We start from the raw sequence: 20,465 nt of genomic DNA, 5'->3' as shown, positions 1-20,465 counted from the left end.
CGGGTTTCCATTCGCTCCAGTTACATCCGTCACTGTCCAGGGGAAATGAGGCGATGTAATGAGAAGGCTCCCAGGGTCTGGAAGGGAGATGCTTCCCCCTTGGCTCACTCTCTCCTGGCATTGAGAACCCAAGTCCTCCAAGCCAGTCACAGCCTATCTGCCGGTGCATTGAGTCCCAGCCCCTGTGGAATGTCTGTGCGCAGAGCTGAGGGGAACAGGCGAGCCCATTCATCTGCTGGCAGCTCCTCACTGGGACACAGGTATTCTATTTCACCCAGAGCAGCCATTTCCGAAGGGCCAGATTCCCTCTGATAAATCTCCACTCAAATCCCTGCTCTTAAGTGACAGAGAAAAGAGACTCATCTGAAAGTGTATTTTCAGAAATTAAGATAAATTGGTATGTGCCATCATAGCTGACGAATTAATAATTCAGCTCTGATTCCAGTCCCAGCCATCTAGCCTGATGGGAAAACCCCAGAAAGGATGTTCTAACAGCTCTGAATTTTCTAGAAGAGTCAGTGACCCTCTCTCTCTCTCTCTCTCTCTCTCTCTCTCTCTCTCTCTCTCTCTCTCTCAGCAGAGCTCTTGTTTCCAAAAGCCACAGTCACGTTATCACAGTTCCCCTGCCTGGAAGTTAGAATCCCCCTAGTCCTATAGTTTCATAAATCTTCATTGCCATACCTGGGCCTACCACTAGCTTCCTGAGCTGGCGCTTGCTGACCTCTCCAACTTCCCACTGCCCTCTCACCCTGTTGAATTAGTCTGGAATCTTGATCTTGGGTGACCAAAACCCTAATCGTTCAGATTTTAGACATAAGCCAGAACTGACAGGCCCACACAACTGAATGAAATTCCAGCACAGATCCTGACCCAAGGACTGATGATCTGGGCACCATGTCTCTCATGCTCTGCTTTCATCTGGGTTGGCTTCCCTTGGTGACAGTCCCCAGCAGCCCAGAGGAAAGGAATTTCTCTCTGCTGTCATCCAAGTTGAGGTTCATTGGCGAGCTGGTCACTTGCCCGTCCCTGAACAATGTTCTCATTGGTTAGCTGCAACCACATGGAGCCAGGAGGGTTGAGATGGGCTCATTCTCCAAAGGCAAGTTCAGGTGCTGGCCCAGAAGGGTGTGTGTGTGGGCCAGGGCAAACCACAGACGCCCACCTCACCCACCTGTGCAGGACTTGTCAGAGCTGCAGGCTCATGTGCCAGGCCTTCACTCTCCTTGAAAGGCCTTTCCTTGTTCTGGCCAACAACACTCATCCAGTCTCAGGTCATGCAAAGGCCTGCAGAAGGTTCATTCAAGATGAATACTACGAAAAAACTGTGTATGGATTTTAAACTTTTTTGTTCCAAAATAAATGTTTCTTTTCATTCTATTTTTCCACGAACTTTTTGAAGTCCCTTTGTACAGACAGCCACTTCTCAACCTTACTGAGCCCACTGTGCTGCCTAGAACACCCCAACAGTGCACACCTCTCGTCCCCCTGCTGCCTTCATAGTTGTGAATGCCCTGCATCAGCATGACCCTAAGAGCTGCCTCTTGTCCCTGCTGGACTCTGAGCTCCCTGGAGGCAGGATGGGGGCCTCATCCACCTCTGTGTCACAGTCTCTGGCTTCTGTAGGTGTTTTAAGTACATATACCCTGTTTTTTTGTTTGTTTTTTAAAGGGTTATCTATTCGAAAGGCTGAGTTACAGAGAGCGAGAGACAGCGAGAGAGCTCTTTATCTGCTGGTTCACTCCCCAAATGGCCACAAGGGCTGGGCCAGGCTGAAGCCAGGAGCCTGGAATACTTGGGCCATCTTCTGCTGCTTTTCCAGATGCACTAGCAGGGAGCTGGGTAGGAATTGGAGCAGCTAGGTCTGAAACCAGCACCCATATGGAATGCTAGCATTGCAGGTGGCAGCTTTACATGCTATGCATAACACCAGCTCCAAGTACATATGTTCTTTGATTTACAAGAGAGTTACATCCCAATAAACCCATCACAAATTGAAAATATCTTAAGTAGAAAACACAATTTATGCACCTCAGCTAACAAGTACCCAAGCCTAGCAACACAGCACACTACAGATTGCACGTTGTTCCCTTCACAGTCATGGGCTTGTAAACCCCACTCACAAGAGGATGGGACTACATGTGGCTATCCTGAGAAAAGACCCAAATTTGGGGTATGGTTTCTGTGGAATGCTTCTTGCTTTTTTACCATCATAAAGCTGAACAGTTTAAGTCAAGCTATCCTAAGTCAGGGACCATTCTCACTGTTATTAAAACTTCCTCTGCACTGCCCCACCCTGACCCACAGCATGATCTCTGGGTGCTGGTGAGGGCAGGGAGGGTGCTTGGTAAGAAGGCCTTGGCTTGTCATCTCTGCTCTCCATCCTTTTTGAACACCTTGGGCCAGTCGCTCCAGCCCCCAGACAGTCCTGCTAAAAGTTCTCCTTTGTACTCCCTGAGCCAGGATCAGGTAAGCCCTTGACCCACACTGATGTGAGAGGTTGTTTGGATTAGAGGTAGGGGCATCGGGGCAGGCAGAAAGAGGACTTCACAGTGTCCCAGGAGCCACCGTAAGAATATCTTTAACTGTGAGATACAAGAGAGAGAAAGTGTCCAAGCAGGACCACGTGACCAAACTGGAGTTAGAAAGATGTGGGCTTTGGAGTCATATCAGTAGGTACATCATTTGTGAATAGCAATTTGGCAAAATCTATCACATTTCAGAATAAGCATATTCTTGGTCCCAAAATTCCATGTTCAGAAGCCTATCCAAGAGAGCCAGTGCATAACTGAGCAAAGATTTGGGTAGAAGTTGTTTGTTCAAATATTACTTACAATGAAAGAAGACTGAAAATTATACAGATGCACATCCTTAGGAGATAAATAAGTTAGAATGTACCTAAAGAATGGAATATTAAATTTTAAGAGGTGAATAAAAATAGTATCTATATATTATATTGTATATACATGTGTTATATGATCTTCCTATTCAGTTTCTAAGAATATGACAAATGCAAAGAAAAAACACGGAGTACATGCATACCAGCCATAGCTGACTAAGCACTTATACTCATTAAGTGTAGGGTCCAGTCCGTGGCACTGCATCATTTAATCCTCTTAACGTACCCAGGGCAGCACTCTCATTCTGCCCATTTTATAGATGAGGAAACTGAGGCGTAAGTTAAATTACTTCCAAAAGTGACTCACAGTCTGATGAAGGCCTCATAGCTGCAGTAGCCTTCAGGGGTGTCAGGAGTAAGTCAGCCTGTGTGCTGAAACAAGTACCTGTCACCTCTGTGATCAGGAACAGTATGTGGGAAGAAGGACATGGTGTTGCTTGCTCAGCCCGCCTGCCCCCTCCCCATATACTTTCCAGTGCAGTGTTTGGGCCCTCTGCCAGTTTAGGATGACTCCCCGCAAATCTGGGCCCCCACTGAGCACTCTTGCAGGGTCTGCTCCAGGGACCAGAGGCAGCGCTTCACTCTTCCCCTTTGAGAGATGGAGACGGCTCCAAGGATTCCCTTGTGGGCTTGCAGGAGCAAGGGAGTGATGGGGGGGCCACAAGAGGGGACGAAGGGTAGGACGCCCTTCACTGTCTAGTCAGGAAGTTCTCCTAGCCTAGCTCCCAGAGGGAAACCATGTGAATTGAGCCATAGAGCCTCAGGGGTGAGTGGGGTTTACTTTGGTTGGTACTGCTATGGTTGCCCAAAGGCTAGCCCTGCCCCAGGCCAGCTAACTCCCAGGTACCCAGTGCTCATCTCTCCCAACTCATGGGAGGGGTAGAGGAAAAGTGACTCCAGTCTAGAGAAAGGCCATCATTACATTAAGGGCCCAGAGGTCAGCAGCAGCAGCTCCAAAGGGTTGCACCGCCACAGAGAAGTGATTCCCAAGACTGGCCTGAGTGATACAGGGAAGTCAGAATGCCGTACAAACGGCCCCCAGCAGAGCATTTCCCGCCCGTCACTCCCCCTGCCAGCCCCTGTGTGTCACACCTGCTGCAGCAGCGCTGCTGGGAACCTGGTGCCAGCTGCTTCCTTCCTGAGCATGCTGGAACAAGCCCCGTCTGCCCAGCCTTTCCAAGAGCTGCCGGCTGGGGACAGGGAAGGCATTCTGCCCTCCAGCTTCTGCAAGCCATCCCCGAGTGTCTCTGTCTGTGACAGCCCACCTCTCCCATTGCTACTCCAAAGGCTGAGGGTCACGTATCCATGCCTTACTCCCGAACAGCACACATCTGTCTCTTCACACCTTGGCATTTTGTTGCTAGAAATGCTAATAATGACTTTTTCAAAGGTCTGAGCAACTCAAGAAGCAGTGTCATTATAGGCAGCGCCCTCATGTTAGGCAGGGAAGCAGAACAGCACGGGATTGAATACAGGAGCTTTCAAATCAAACTGCCTGGGTTCTAGTGTGAGCTACCTTGTAACCCTGGGAAAGTGACTTGACCTCTCTGCATTTAACTTCACCAATAAAATGAGGATAGAATAATCCTTACTCCAGAGTGTAGTTGTGACTGTGCTATTAGTCAAAATATATTAAAAGCCTGGCTGAGTGCCTAAAACATAATAAATGACCAATAAATGGTAGCTGGTAGCATTGGCATTGTTGTGGTTGCTGTGATTGGACTGTGGCTGCAGGAAGACAAGTGTGGGAAGAGGCCTGTCTGAGGCTGGGAAAAGAGGCCGAAGGCCTTGGCTCCAGGCAGTTTTGAAACTAACTTTCAGCTGGTGCTGTGGCTCAACAGGCTAATCCTCCGCCTTGCGGTGCCGGCACACCAGGTTCTAATCCCCGTCGGGGCGCCGGATTCTATCCCGGTTGCCCCTCTTCTAGGCCAGCTCTCTGCTGTGGCCAGGGAGTGCAGTGGAGGATGGCCCAAGTGCTTGGGCCCTGCAACCCATGGGAGACCAGGATAAGCACCTGGCTCCTGCCATCGGATCAGCGCGGTGCGCCGGCCGCAGCATACCGGCCACGGCGGCCATTGGAGGGTGAACCAACGGCAAAGGAAGACCTTTCTCTCTATCTCTCTCTCTCACTGTCCACTTTGCCTGTCAAAGAAAGAAAGAAAGAAAAGAAACTAACTTTCAGTGAGACCTTGGACTCACCTGCCCTTTCTGCTGAAGTTTTACTTCTTCATCTACGAAGGAACCCTAAGAGGCTCATGCTGCTCAGGCTGTTTGAGGACAGTGTGAACTTGTAGACACACCCACCTGAAACAGACTGTCACTATTCCAGTTTACAGTGGTGCTCAAAGTGTGGTTCTTGGACAAGCAGTGTTTGTACCACCTGGAAACTTGTTAGAGATGCACATTTTCATGTGTCACCCTGGTTGCTGAGTGGGACACTCTGGGGGCTGGGGACAGCAAGCTACATTTCTGCCAGCCCTCCAGCTGATTCTGGTGCTCACTCAAAGTTGAATATTGCAGCTGCAATGAGTAGGTGGGGTGTTGGATGGAAAGGGTGCTCAGGCCTGGGTGTGGAAGGCAGCTTGGATGGCAGGTTCTAAAACACTATCACCCAGCTCTCAAGTCTCTGCATTGTTGCGTCCACTCTTTTTATTTTATTTTTATTTTTATTTTTATTATTATTTTTTTTTTTGACAGGCAGAGTGGACAGTGAGAGAGACAGAGAGAAAGGTCTTCCTTTTGTCTGTTGGTTCACTCCCCAGTGGCCACTGCGGCCAGTGCACCGCGCTGATCCGAAGCCAGGAGCCAGGTGCTTCTCCTGGTCTCCCATGCAGGTGCAGGGCCCAAGGACTTGGGCCATCCTCTACTACCCTTACAGGCCACAGCAGAGAGCTGGACTGGAAGAGGAGCAACCGGGACAGAATCCGGCGCTCAGACTGGGACTAGAACCCAGTGTGCCGGCGCCGCAGGTGGAGGATTAGCCTATTGAGCCGTGGCACCGGCCGTTGCATCCACTCTTAATAGCTAGCTTCCATTCCATTTCTTTCAACAGAGTTTTCAAACAAAGCAGACCAATGACTAGTTCATGTATGCATGAATGAATGAGTTCATGTTTGTGTTGATTACAAAGTTCCTAGAAAGAAATGTGCATGCCCTTCTCCCAGCCTGGGGCAAAGACTGAGTGCAGTACAGCTGGTTTTCAGCAACATCCACACCTGGAATCCAAGGGGTTACAGAGCGGGTAGGAGGCCATAGGAACAGGTGGCAGAGGGCCTTGTCTACAAGCCAAGGGGGACCTCTCTGTGATGCAAGTGATTTAAGTGCTGTTAGAGATCTCTGAGGAAGATCACTACAGGGGTGGGATAAACCTACAAGGCGTAGTACCCAGGGCTGGTGCTATGGCACAGCAGGTTAAGCCACCATCTGCAGTGCAGCATCCCATATGGGTACCAATTCAAGTCACAGCTGCTCTGTTTCCAATCCAGCTCCCTGTTAATGCACCTGGAAGGGCAGAGGAAGACGGCCAAATACCCCTGCCACCTACGTGGGAGACTTGGAAGAAGCTCCTAGCTCCTGACTTCAGCCTGGCCCAGCACCTGCTGTTGTGGCCACTTGGGGAGTGAGCCAGTGGAAGATCTCTCTGTGTTCTCTCTCTCTCTCTGTGTTCTCTCTCTCTCTGTGTTCTCTCTCTCTCTGTGTTCTCTCTCTCTCTCTCTCTCTCTCTCTCTCTCTCTCTCTCTCTCTCTTTCTCTCTGGCACAGTCCCCATGCATCCAGTAACCATCATAAACATCCCAGACTAGCAATGGCAACTGAGGTTTATGCATGCTGGTGAGAGTTCTTGAAGTAATATCTTGTTCAAAACAAACACATTAAAAACCATGTGAATTTCTTTTCTGGGGGGAAGGCACACGTGCAGTGTGCACTGCATGCAGTGGCAGGCACTGTGTGGCAAGGCGACACCATGCAGATTGTTCGCAGTGTCCTCCAAGCTTCCGTATTCCCTCGTTTCAGCCTCACCGTAGCCCTTGAAAGTAGGCACAGAATTCATCCCATTTCATAGAATAGGAAACCGTGAGCCTTTCAGACTTAGGAGACTTGCTCAAGAGCTGGAATCCGACCTCCTCACCACTACCCCGTGTGCTAATGCTTTGTAACTGGAGGCAATTATTATCATAGTATTTCCCCCCCAGTGCAATTGATGAGGACTTGCACTCCATAGGGGTCCTGAGCCGTCAAGAGAAAAAAACGTGGCTGGCTGCCAGTCTGCCCCTGTCTGCAGGTGGGAGCCATGCCATTCCTGGTGGCCCCAAGGCAGCCATCTGCTGCTGGAGAGGCCCCGCTGCAGCCCCTGCCTGCTTGCATCTCCCTTCTATGGCCGAGCGGGCCCTTATGCCGCCTGCTCGCTCTCCCGCTCTCCCGCTCTCCGGGTCCCATTGTTTTCCTGATGCACATCACCACTCACTTCTTTGCTTCTCTGTTTCGGAGATAAGAGCAAGTCATTGTCTTTTATAGACACTGTAATGAAGCCTGTCATCACACAAAAGAAGTTTGCTAATAAAATAAATCAAAGCAGCAATGAAAACGAATGGGGAGCAGGCGTTTACAATTAGATTTGCACTTGCCTGGTGGCATCTCGTGAGGAGGCTCTTCCATAGCAGGAGGAGAGGGACTCCAAGACATGAGCTGGCAGATGTTTAGAAACCACTTGTAGTGGGCGTCACGGCTCCTGGAGCAGGCATCTGCAGCCCCACAAAGCAGGAGAGGGGGGTGTTGGGAAGCAAGCTGGCAATGAACACCACCCACCGCAGGAGAGGGGCTGCCAAGATATCACCTCCATGGCCTGCATTTACTCCCACCTCTGATACAGTGGGTTCCCGGCCGAACGCCATCTGGCTGCCAGCGTGGCAGACCCTCTCCTGTCTGCTACCAGCTGGACACCCTCCTCCTGCTGTTTGGGGGAGAGGACAGTGCCCTGGGGCAGCCAGGTCCCAAATGGTACGGGTGACACAGCCGCACCCCACCTGGCCCTGTCACTCTCATGGTTAGTTGCAGGCTTTGCCATGACATCAGTTAAGAAAAACTTCTGTCTGAGCCTCAGTTTATCCGTGTGGGAATGAGGCTGAGAAACACGATGGAGCTGGGCAGGGAGGCATCTGCAGTGGTGGCGTCTCTCATCCTTCTCCTGGTAGAAACGGTCAGCGCTCCTCAGGCATCCAGCTAGGTGCCCTTCACAGACTGTCTCATGCCGCCTCGACAGCCTTGTGAGATCTCCAGCCCTTGCCATAGGCAAGGAGAGGGAGGCCTCCAGCTAAGTGACCGTGCAGGGTCACCGTGGCATCAGGACAGGAGTGTAGGAAGCCAGGCTGCAGCTGTGCTCCCCACGCCTGTGCCTGGCGGTCTGGGGTTTCAATGGCCACTGCCTTGGCTGTGAAGGAAGCGAAGGGTCTGGAGGTACAATGGACGAGTGACCTTGGCCATCAGCAGAAGCCCGGAACCTGGGATCTGAGCGGCTCTGACCAGCTCTCTGCCCCAGGGTGAGTCTCAGCAAAATTTGTGCCTCCCTTTTTGTCCTCAGAAAGGGAGTCCCCTCCTCCAGTGGAAGAGCTGAGAGTTGTTTGTCACCAAGCAGTGACCGTGACGGGGACATTTTCTCTGCCCTCCTATGTCTGTCCTGTTTCACTGCAGACCAATCCAGCCTGAATCAAACTTAAAGAGATGGAAATGGGACCTTCTGCCCAGGAAATAATGAAACCTCCCGCTCCCTGCCTGTGACACATATTCTCGCTAAGATTACTAAAAGCAGGAAAGATGGTGTTTTTGCTCTGGAGACTGAAGAGTTGATGGCAAAGCGAGCTTCATCCCTGTCTGTAGTGAAGTCCCCGTTCCCGAGACCTTGCATCAGTGTTGAGTCATTGGCTCCTGTGTGAACCCCACAAGGCCAAGTAGCCTGTGAGTTACGGGCAAAGCGTCATGCTTGCCCTAGATGAGACTCCTGGCACCCTTGGTCCTGAGTCAAGTGGGTGCAAAAGGGTTAATAAGGACTGGTACACTAAAAGGGACAGAAAACAATCTTAAATGGGCTGTGGCTAAGTTTAAGGGGATGGCCTCTGTTCAGCACGACTAGATCCAGGTACTCAAACTAGTGTCTGTCTCCCGACTTGGGCACTGCTCTCCCGAGTACTGGAAGCACCCCAGCGGGCCCGCCCTTACCATGCAGTGACAGAGGTGGCCCCTGGCTGGAGCAGCACCATGTCCTTTTTGCCTCGTCCCCAAGCAAAGCATGTGACCATCTCTCATGTCATGCACCACCAGCTGGCATAATGACTTCAGCAATACCCCGTTGTGAACTCCAGCTGCAGGGCGCAGGAGGCTGGGGTGCTGCAGCTCGGAAGCCTGGGACATGGGGCCCCGGGTGCAACGGTTGGAAAGGCTGCCCCCAAAAGGTGCCCTGGGCAGGCTGAAACAGCAGATGCCCAGAACTGGGAGATCAGACCTGAGATATAGCCACATAGATAATAAAAATTGCACTTCTGATTAAAAACAATGCAGGAAAAGCACACAGAGGGGAGGGGACAGGTAAAAGGGTGATGAGCCCAGGGTTGCAGGTGACAGAAGCTCCTGAGGAGGCAGCAGATAAGGGGATCCGAAGGGTGAGGAGGCAGTAGCCAGGTAGAGGGTCGGCTGGTGGAGCAGAGAGCACTCCAGCAGGGGAAGGAGCCTCTGGGAAGGGCTGAAGGGGTGCCAGGGTAGGGGGACATGGAGAGCAAGAGGGCAGTGGGATAAGAGGGAGTGCACCCCATTGGGATGCCACCGCGGTCACATGCACTCTGGGTGGCCAGGAGCCACTGTGAGAAGCTGGTGAACTTCCAGGGGACTCAGGATCAGATTGGCAGCTGCTTTATCTAAGCAGCTGTCTGCCTCTGGAGGAAGTTCAGACCCTGAGTCAGCTGCCAGCACAGCCCATCCTGGGCAAGGAAGCTGTGGCATAAACCCAGCCTCCAGAGCCTGGGCTCCAAGCATCCCGGGAATCTTAGGGCACTGTGGCTGCCTCAAAGCTCTTGACAGATCAAGGTCACCTTGGTCCCTTCTGGATCCTTCAGGCTAGTGGCCAGCATGGACAGGGCCAAAGAAACCAGAGATTTCAGCAAAGAGAAGGATTTGGAAATTGATGATGCATTTGAAAAAGGAAGCTTTCCCTGCCAGGCAAAGCTGGAGACACAGCCTTGTTAGCTAATGCGAGTTTAATACGGAGTCAAGGGAGCTGGACGCTGGCCTGGTCAACCACCCAGGAGATGCCCAAAAATAGAACAGGGCAAGGCATCCCCCACCTGCTCAGCCCCACTCTGCCACCAGAGAGGTGGAGGGCAGCCCAGCAGCAACCTGGGCAACATCAGCCAGACAAAAGCATCACTTCCACATCAATCACTCTGTATAAAGGAAGAGTTATTGTTATGGGATGTTGGCGCCTGATCAATATCTCCTGCTTTGAAAATAAACTTCTTGGCTTGGCCTTGACATTAATCTACCATCAGGAGCCCATTATCTCGAGACCAATGTTCTGTTCTATTGACTTGCTCGATTTTTTTTTTTCTCCCCCAAGATCAGAGCATAATTGCATTTCTCCAGGCAGCACTTCCTCTAATTGCAGCCCGAAGCATAGCCCCTCTGTGGAGCCCAGGACAGAGTACACGGGGGCTAGAGATGGGGACAGCAGGAGGTCACAGGGCACATGGAAGGGTAGCCTGCTGGAGCCCCTGAGTTCATCAAGATGTGAAGTATGATCCCCAGTGTACCCTGAAGTCATACAGACAGAGCAGGGTTCCTAGGGCTAGAGGAGTCCCCATCCCCACCCCTCTTTCCACAAATGAGAGGATGGGGTAGCAAGACTAACCCCGAATCCACATGTGTCCCACCTTGCTACAGCCCCAGCTCGTCCCATGCCACTCTGGCTGGATGTCTGATGCTGCAAGAGCTTCCTAGGCCTCTCCCCCCACAGCCTGCACCTGGCAGGCCGGTCTCCTCTTCCACTCCACAGGCAGAGTCGCCTTTGTCAAATAGAAACCATATGAGGTCTGCTCCCTCACTGAAGGCCTTGTCTGAAACATCCTTAAACCTCCTTCTTCAGGCCTGTAAGACCCTTAGGAGAGCCCCCACCTGCCTCCAGGCCCTGCCCTTCCATTGCTCTTGGCTTGGCTCCCTCTGCTCCAGGCCTCTGGCCTTCTTTGTGTGTAATTTTGCTAAGCATGGCCCTGCCCCAGGCCCTTTACACAGGCCCTCTCTCCACCTGTTCTTTCTCTCTCAGATCACTGCTACTTTTACCTTCTCATGATTTAATTCCCACCTCAAATACCCCCTCCTAAGTGAGACATTGCCCAGCCAGTGAGGGGAAAGTCGCCTCCCGCACATCAGCACCGCGCATCCCTCCAGGGGCTCTGCTTGCCTGTCTTGCAGCATGCACCCTCATCTGAAACCGTGTTCCGTACCTGCTGCCATGGAGAAGTGACCCTGCAACGTGCATCTCAGCCCAGTCAACACCTGTTATCTCCCGCTGCCTCTGCAGGCCAGGGACTCGGGAGTGGCCTGCTGTGCTAGGTCCTACAGTTACCGTCAGGATACAAGCCAGGGCCATAGTCATCTGCGTGCTGGTCGGGGACAGGGTATTACGTCTAAGGTGGCTCCTGGCATGACTGTTGTCACAGCTGTTGACCATGCTGTCGGCAGAAGGCTTCCACGCACCCCAACCGGGCCTTGCCATAGAGCTGCCTGAGTGTCCTCAAACGTGGCAGCTGTGTCCCCAGACCAAATGATCCCAGAGGGAAGGCCAGAAGCCACAGTGTCTTTTATGATCAACATTTCTGCAATGTTCTGTTGGTTACAGGGCTAGCCCTCTTGTGACTCCTCTGGGGCACCAACACAGGAGCACAGATACTAACTGGAACGTAAGGTTCATCAGGGGTTGTGTAAAAAGCTGGTCACTGCATGCCCCTTCCATGAGAGCAGGGGCCAGGAATGACTTTTCACCACCATGTGTCCCCAGTACGTTTGGCACATAACAAGTTTGCCATAAATACTAGCTGAGTGTGTGAATTGTAGTATCTGTATTAATATTGTTATATCTTGGCCGGCGCCGTGGCTTAACAGGCTAATGCTCCGCCTTGTGGCGCCAGCACACCGGGTTCTAGTCCCGGTCGGGGCGCCGGATTCTATCCCGGTTGCCCCTCTTCCAGGCCAGCTTTCTGCTATGGCCCGGGAAGGCAGTGGAGGATGGCCCAAGTCCTTGGGCCCTGCACCCACATGGGAGACCAGGAGAAGCACCTGGCTCCTGGCTTCGGATCAGCACAATGCGCCGGCAGCAGCGGCCATTGGAGGGTGAACCAACAGCAAAAAGGAAGACCTTTCTCTCTGTCTCTCTTTCTCACTATCCACTCTGCCTGTCAAAAAAAAAAAATATATATATATATATATATAGTTATATCTAACAATTAGGATAATGAGGGCACTTTAAAAAGTTCACAGGAGTACATATGGTGAAGAAACTGCGTGGATTTCAAAAACTGCCCCCAAATATGCTTATCCTGAGTTCCATCTTCCCACAAACTTCGTGACGCACCTGCTAGGTGCCAATGCTGCTGAGCACTTCCCGTGCAGTTTCTCGCCCCCAGCCCTGCGGTGCTTCTCCTTTGCACCCAATGGCAGCTGAGGCCTGGAGAAGTCAGGAGCTTTGAGCAAAGCTGTCTCTCTGGAGGGTCAGTGTTGCCTAGACTTGCCAAAAATCCCTAAACTGCTGCCAGAACAGCACACGTTCAAACCCAGGAGCTCCTTGTGATGCCAGGTATTCCTGCCTGGGAGGCAGGGACAGGAGAAACGCCAGGTCCCACAGTGCAAGATCCTGACTGCAGAGAGGGTAGGGAGAGGCCCACGGAGCTGCTCCAGGGAGCCCAGCAAGAGGCCCAGAGATCCAGGAGGGCTCTGGGATCTAATGCCAAGGTCAGTAAACTCACCGAGCCTGTAGCACCACCCCCACATCCCACTCATAACCCTGACAGACATCAGTGTGATGTCACCACTGACCTCCCCTCTCGGCTCCTGGTGCTACCCTAGACCTCTCAGCACAGGGCTCTGCGCGTCCACAGTGGTTTAGCACTTCCACTCTGCAGTCTTCAAGTGGCTCCACCGCTTACTAACTCGGAGCCCTCCGACAAGTTGCTGAGTTTCTCTGAGACTCGGTTTCTGCATTTCTAAAATGGAGCTGTGTTACTGCCTACTTGACAGGCTTTCTGATGGGGCTGAAGTGCTGCTCCGCACGTGAGGCCCTCAGCAGTGCTCGGCAGCAAGAAGCACTGGCTGCCATGGGCTGTGTTTACTGCTCCTATTGTTCCCGCATCTTGGGTTCTGTGACCAAGGCTTTAGCGGACAGCCCACCCAATGCTTTCCCTGATCCCACTAGGAGAGCTGGCTGTTAAGGGGACAATGAGTGAATCAGTGGCCGAAGCGTCACCCTCTCTCTCCTCTCCTGCAGGTGTGGATGTGTGGAGGCCGCATGGAGGACATCCCCTGCTCCAGGGTGGGCCATATCTACAGGAAGTATGTGCCCTACAAGGTCCCCGCTGGAGTCAGCCTGGCCCGGGTAAGGTGGTGGCTTTCCAGGGGGAGGAGGGAATGAAAGGGGTTGGCCCAGGCCCATCTGCAGCACTGAGGCCCCCTGGGCTCCCAGGCTGGGTGGTCCCTACTGGGTGAAGCTGCCCCCATTCTCCGGGTGAGAGTCTGTTGAAAAGCATTGTTTAATCACTTGGCTGGCTGTGCCAACTCAGGGGCTTTGCTTGGCTCCTCAGAGCCTGTTTCCTCCTTGGTTTCCAGGGAGCTCATTTTGTGTTGCTGCTTCCGCTGCTGCTACAGTTGTCATTGGGCTATTTCTGCAGTAGCTGTATTGTCACCTACAGTTGTACATATTTACAAGCTACCGTGTGATGTTTCAGTACAGGTGTGGGACATGTGCTGATCCAGCCAGGGTAATCACGGTTCCTCCTCCTTGTCCTCACTTTAGGACTGGGACCTTGGAGGTCCTCTTTGCTAGGGTTACTGTGAGCTGTCCTCCCCACTGGGCTGTGTGACTGCAGGGACTTCTTCCATCTAACTCTGATGGGGTCCTCAGATCCCCACCCCCACCCCACCCCACCCCAGCCTCTGGTGATCACTGTCCTGTGTTCTGAACGAGCTCCGGGTTTTTTCAGTGCAGGTCTTGGGGGAGAACATGCGGTACTTGTCTTTCTGGGTCTGGCTTCTTTCACCCAGTGTGATATCCTCCAGGTCGACCCATTTTGCTGCGAATGGCAGCATTTCATTCTTTCTACGGTGGAACCATATTGTACTGTGTGTCTGTGCCACATTTTCTTCGGCCATCTGGTGAGGGACTCCTTGGTTGATTCTGTATCTTGGCTGTCATGAACAGTGCTGCAGTAAACATGGTGGAGCATGGTGATTTCACGTCTTGTGGATGAATACCCAGTAGTGGGATTGCTGGATCATAGGACAGTTCTATTTCTAGTTTTCTGTGGAGTTCCATACCGTTTCCCTTAGTGGCTGTGCTAGTTTACGTTCCCCAAAGCAGTGTGCAAGAGTTCCTAAAGGGAGCTGATTCTTTCCAACTCAGCATTGCCAGGAGGATGAAGGAGATGCTGCAGCTTCCCAATGCATGACGGATGAGCCAACCTTAGGTGGTAGACGTTTTCATTGTTGTGTGTTTAAATTCATGTGGATTAGGAATTAACAGGTATTAGCTTGGCAAATTTGTGGCTTCCCAGACATGATTACTTAGGACCAAGCTCAAGGAAACAAAGTCAGAGCAGGAGTGGTTCAAAGACACATGTTGGGTAAATGGTAACACAGGCAGTGGGCTGTGCTGGCCAGTGCCTGTGACAAGGTGTTCCAGAGTCCCTGGGGTAGAAAGGGTTAATCTATGTCTTTCTCCTCTCCCTACCACCTTACCACTTTCATTGACAAAAACTGTATCAAACTAGTTCACTGCCTTAAAATGCTTTGTAACAATTATTGCTTGCATTGCTTTAGCCACTGGCTACAAATGGAAATCTGTTAGCTAGGAAGACTTTTTTTCTTCTTCTTTTGGAATTAATGTCTTGGAGGGAAAAAAATACAGTGACCACAAAAATAAAACTGAAGCAGAGGGAGAGTCCCCAAAGGATAGAGAGAGCGGCAGGGAGGATTGGGGGGAACATGCCCCACCACCCACTCCTATGGCAAGTCAATCAAGTCCAAGGCACATCTTACCCTATCATCGCCTCCTCCTGCCTCACCTGACAGTCTCCACGCACAGAACTGTCGCTCCTGGGTCGAGGAGGGCCGACTTGCTGTGTCTTAAAAGGAAAACGAAGGGGCCGTAAGAGGCGCTGCGTCTCCCTAGGCTCCATCCGTGGGTGGGAGCTGAGCTCTGGACACGCCGCTACGCTGGCTGCTTTGAGGACCAGCCTCGAAGGAAAGGAGAGCCGGCAGCGCCCTCTAGTGCTAGCCGTTGCTAACGCAGCCTCACCAGCCGCTAGCACTTCGGATAGCCCTGTAGGGCGATATGTTGAGTTGTTGATTGAGCCTGTGAAGCCGCCGGTGTGGACTGTCTTGTGAGATACCCCTGGAGGCCTCCGAGGAGCGTTCCGGACAGGACAGCCGCGCGCAGTGTGTGAGGAAGCCCAAGACTGAGGCTTTTGCAGCTGCAAAGGACCCCTGAGCAGAACCAAGCCCAAGACCTCCCTTTCCTGTGCAGAGCTGTCATTTAAAAGGCCCACCAAACAGAGACTGTTTATCAAAGCATACATGAGTTCAGTGGATAATAGCGAACTGAGTGATGCTGAACAAAACCCTCGGGCACACCCAGAGCGCCTCCCGTGCTTGTTTTACTTGGTTCTCATCTGTTGTTTTCCCTCCAGATTAGTGATGAAGACAGCATAACACGGAGACCCTCAGTCACGGGAGCCAGAAGGCAAACCTGTTTAGGTGTGACAGGTGCCTGGCGCGGAGCAGTCGCTCCTTCAGTGGTGACTGCCATTGTGAGGATCAGTGTCGGCATCACTGGGAACAGTGCAGACTGCCAAGTGTGTTTCAGGGTCCTGTCTGAATTCCGTGCCTGGGCATTTCAGCATAGCCCTTTGCTGGCTGTACTGAGTCGGTGACCTGCATGTGGCTGTGAGCTGGTTCACAATCCCTTGCCTCCTGCCCGGGTTCTCCTCTGTGAGCCCTGTGACCTGTGAGGTCTCACCATACGTAGTTTGGCAGAACCACAAAGATGCCGGGAATGAGTACCTGTGGCCTTTCTTTGCTGCATCCTCTTTAAAATGTTTGCTCAGGCTTTTTAACTACTGAATCCTAAGCCTTCTAGGGTGGTATCTCCTGTAACATTGCTTAATAGATTGGAGGGAAGGTAGTCTCAGAGCTCTGAGAAAGCCAGATCAAGAGGGAAGCTGAAGGGCCCGTGCTGTGGCTTAGCAGGGAAAGTTGCCACCTGTGGCACTGGCATCCCATATGGACATCCCAGCTGCCCCACTTCCAATCCAGCTCCCACCTAAAGTACCTGGGAAAGCAGCACAGGATGGCCCAAGTGCTTGGGCCCCTGCACCCACGTAGGAGACCGGAAGAAGCTCCTGGCTCCTGGCTTCCAACTGGCCCAGCTCTGGCTATTGTGGCTATTTAGGGTGTGAACCAGCACAGCAGATGAGAGACCTTTCTCTCTCTCTCTCTGTCTCCCCCTCCCACTCTGTAATTTTGCCTCTCAAATAAATAAATAAATCTTTATTTAAAAAGAAAGAGGGAAGCTGAAACTGTGCAGACTGAAGGGCAGACTGATGGACAACTGTGGTTCACCCGCTTACCCACCTCAGGAACAGGTGGCCCGCCTTGCTTTCTCTGTGTGTCGAACTTGCTCAGATCTTTCTGGTCTCTACCTCTGGGAAAGGACCCTTAGGGAAGGCAGTGACAGGCACCCTCTCAGACTTGGCGAAACCAAAGCAGAGGCTTTTCCCAGGATCCAGCTAGTCACTATAACACAGGCATAATGAATGCACACAGGACTGGGACTCGGAGCCAGGGAGATGTTAGAGTAGGGGACGAAGCACGTGATGCCCATGAAAATCCTAAGGGGAGGTTTAAGGGAAACAAATGTGAAGTCCTTTCCTTGGCTGCAAACAGTCAACTGCACAAAAGGTCAGGATCTCAGAGAAACGGTTATTAAGCTATGTCTAGAAATTCTCAGGATGCAATATCAGGGCAGGTGTTTAGCACAGCGGTTCAGACACTGCTTGGACTGCCCATATCCTGTATCATGATGCCTGGGTTTAAATGCTGGCTCTGCTCCCAGTTCCAGCTTCCTGCTGATGTGCACCCTGGGAGGCAGTAGACAGATGATGGCTCAAGTAGTTGGGTCCCTGCCACCCCCAAGGAAGACCCAGACTGAATTTCTCCTGGCTCCTGGCTTCCACCTGACCCAGCTCTGACTGTTGGGGAATTTGGGGAGTGAACAAACAGATAGGAGGTCTCTTTGTCTCTCTGCCTTTCCAATAGATAATTTTTTAAAATTTAAAAAAGAATGCAGTATTAATTCAAATAGTAATTAAAACACGAATTAAGATTAAAACATGTTATTTAGCCCTTTAAGAGCAGTGAGTTGCAGCAGCTTTCCCATGATGCTGAGGCAGAGTGGACGGAGCCAGAGGATGTGGGGGAGCAGCCTGCCACAGGAGAGCAAAGTCTGTGCTTCTCAGTGTTCAGGTCTCTGTCTGGGCCTCCAGCTTCCCATGGGCACAGAGCCTTCGCTGTGCAGGGCCTGGTGGGGAGAACCCTGGTTCTGAGCTCCTGTCTGCCCCGCTGTGGCCTCTGTATCACTTAGAGAGAACCAGACAGCAGCAAGGAAATGCAGGAGTTTCTTGCTCCTGCCCTCAGAGCCAGCAGATTGGAGGCTGGAGGAGTTTGTCTCCAGTGGGGGTGGGGGTGGGGGTGGGGGTGGGGGCTGCCTCCTGTCGGCTTCCTCCGTCATTCAGGTGATAAACTGTCTCAACCTGACAGGAGCTTAGGCTGGCTTCCACATTCTAAATAGTTTGGGTAAACATCAAAAGCAGAGGAATATTCCGTGACACATGAAAATCAGATCTCAGTGTCCATAAAGTTTTATTGGAACAGAGCCACGCCCATTCATTTATATAGCGGCTGTGGCTGCTTTATAGCTTCGTGGAGGGTTGAGGCCATATGGCCTGCAGAGCTTGAAATATTTACTCTGGGGCTTTTTACAGATAGCATGGAAGCATTTGCCAGCCAGTTCCCTTCTGCTCCCAGAGTGGTCGTTTGCACGTGGGCGTGAATGGCAGCCTGCAGGCCAGCTCCCTTTCCCCTTCCCAGGGACATTTGCATTGCAGTAGGGACACAGTGGTAACCTGAGGGTCAGACGAGGGTCGAGGGTCGGGCGGGTGTGTTGGGAGAGTTGGTGCGGGGAGGCAGCAGCCAGGGGCTGAAGGACGTTTTGGAGCAGGGTTTCTCCTGAGCTGTGCTGTCAGGTGTCTCTGGAGGCATCGTCACTGCAGACGGAATGAGCACGTTCTGTCAGAATGATGCACACATTTCAGTCTTCATCAGACTGGCTGGCTTTTTACCTAGCAGTCCACTCAGAACCAAAGCAATTCATCCCAGTAGTCCCAGAGAAAATTCCAAGGCTCGTAATGCCTACTGGTTCTGATTGGGTTGGCTTAGGTCACATGCTCACAGCCAGCCAACGCCTGTGTCCAGGGATGTCTGTACTGACATTAGGCAGGCAAGGTCCTGTGCCCTCCCCCTAGCCACATGAACTGATGGTGAGAAGGGGCAGCTCCTGAAAGGAAAATTGGTGATAGAGGTGGGAAACGGGCAGGCAGAGCAACAGTAGTGTGCCACTCAGCTGTGAGTTGTAAATTCTGCAAACCATGCATAAATAAGAAATGAAAATACAGATGGCCTTGGGGCAGGCATCTGTACAGTGGATAAGATGCCACTTGGGATGCCCGTCTGGGCTTGAGTCCTGGTTCCGATTCCAGCTTCCTGCTGATGCACACCCTGGGAGGAAACAGATGATAGTTCAAGTAATTGGGTCCCTGCCATGCACATGGGAGATACGGACTGAGTTTCATTCCCAGTTTTGGCCAGAGCTAACCCTGGCTGTTGTGGGTGCCTGGAGAGTGGACCAGCAGATGATAGCTTACTCGCTTGCTCCATGCCTCTCTTTCTCTGTGCGTGTGAGAGAGAGTACGTGTCTGCCTTTTTTTTTTTTTTTCTTTTAAAGATGTAGCTATTTATTTGAAAAAGCAGAACTACAGAGAGAGAGAGAGGTCGTCCATCCACTGGTTCACTCTCCAAATGGCCCCAACAGCCAGGGCTGGGCTAGGCTGAAGCCAGGAGCTAGATCTTCTTCCATGTCTCCCACATGGGTGCAGGGTCCCAAGCACTTGGACCATCCTCTGCTGCTTTGCCAGGTGCATTAGAGGGAGCTAGATAGGAAGTGGAGCAGCAAGGACTCAAACTGGCACCCATATGGGATGCCAGTGCCACAGGCAGCGGCTTTACCAGCTAGGCCACAGCACTGGCTCCCTGTCTGCCTTTCAAAAAAACAAAGAAAATAAAGTCAAAAAGCATGGCACATTTTTGATGCAATGTAAAATAAGAAAGGTTGACCTCAACCTGCCATCACCTTCTGCACCCCACCTTCTGGCCTCCGCCCCTCAGTGAACCTGGCCCCTCCGTCTGCCTCTCACCCCCAGAACCTTAAGCGAGTGGCGGAAGTGTGGATGGACGAATATGCCGAGTACATCTACCAGCGCCGGCCTGAGTACCGCCACCTCTCTGCGGGCGACGTGGCCGCGCAGAAAAAGCTCCGCAGCTCCCTCAACTGCAAGAGTTTCAAGTGGTTTATGACCAAGATCGCCTGGGACCTGCCCAAATTCTACCCGCCTGTGGAGCCCCCTGCCGCAGCCTGGGGGGAGGTGAGTGCGGAGGGCTGGGTGGGCTGAGTGTTTTACAGGGCTCAGCACGAAATGCAAGTGCACTTTCTCTGGAGGACAGGGCAAAAAGTGCCGTGAAAGGTATAAAATAAAACTGTGCCCCTATCCTTTCTGGTCTCTCCCCAGACTTGTTCTGTTGTTAGTGTTACAAGAAAATGAAAATGTGAGATGATGAGTGTGACTCTTATCTTTCATCATCATATTCTACCTTGGTAGCTTTAAATGCAAAGTAAGAGCATGTCACTCATGTTGGGAATGTGAGAAATGCCCAAATCTTTGTTTAGACCTCAGACACACGTAAGCATTTCTTACCAGAGCTGAGACACTATGGAAAACTAAGTCAGCTCTCTTCATTTCTCTCATTTTTTAAAGACTTATTTATTTGAAAGGGAGAGAGAGATAGAGCAAGAGGGAGAGAGAAGGATCTTCCATCCACTGGCTTGCTCTCCAAATGGCCCCAACAGCCAGGGATATGCCAGGTCGAAGCCAGGAGCCAGGAACTCTGTTTGAGTCCCCCATGTGGGTGGCAGGGGCCCAGGTACTTAG

At 51.9% G+C, this 20,465-nt stretch overlaps 1 protein-coding gene across 2 annotated transcripts in view; it reads left to right on the top strand.

The window, feature by feature from the left end:
* The window catches only part of GALNT10 (polypeptide N-acetylgalactosaminyltransferase 10), a 250,562-nt gene that overhangs the window by 209,266 nt on the left and 20,831 nt on the right, over positions 1 to 20,465 (top strand). For both annotated transcript variants that reach the window (XR_009865745.1, XM_062188796.1), the window contains exons 8-9: positions 13,418 to 13,525; positions 19,680 to 19,901. Coding sequence is in view for 1 of the 2 variants with exons in the window: in XM_062188796.1 (XP_062044780.1) it covers positions 13,418 to 13,525; positions 19,680 to 19,901 (330 nt within the window). In the remaining variant the exon portion in view is untranslated. The remainder of the gene's footprint in view (positions 1 to 13,417; positions 13,526 to 19,679; positions 19,902 to 20,465) is intronic.

The sequence above is a fragment of the Lepus europaeus genome, chromosome 4, assembly GCF_033115175.1.
Source record: "Lepus europaeus isolate LE1 chromosome 4, mLepTim1.pri, whole genome shotgun sequence".
In the NCBI taxonomy this organism is placed as follows: Eukaryota; Metazoa; Chordata; class Mammalia; order Lagomorpha; family Leporidae; genus Lepus; species Lepus europaeus.
Note: the sequence above shows the minus strand (reverse complement) of the source record. Positions and strands in the feature narration are given on the sequence as shown.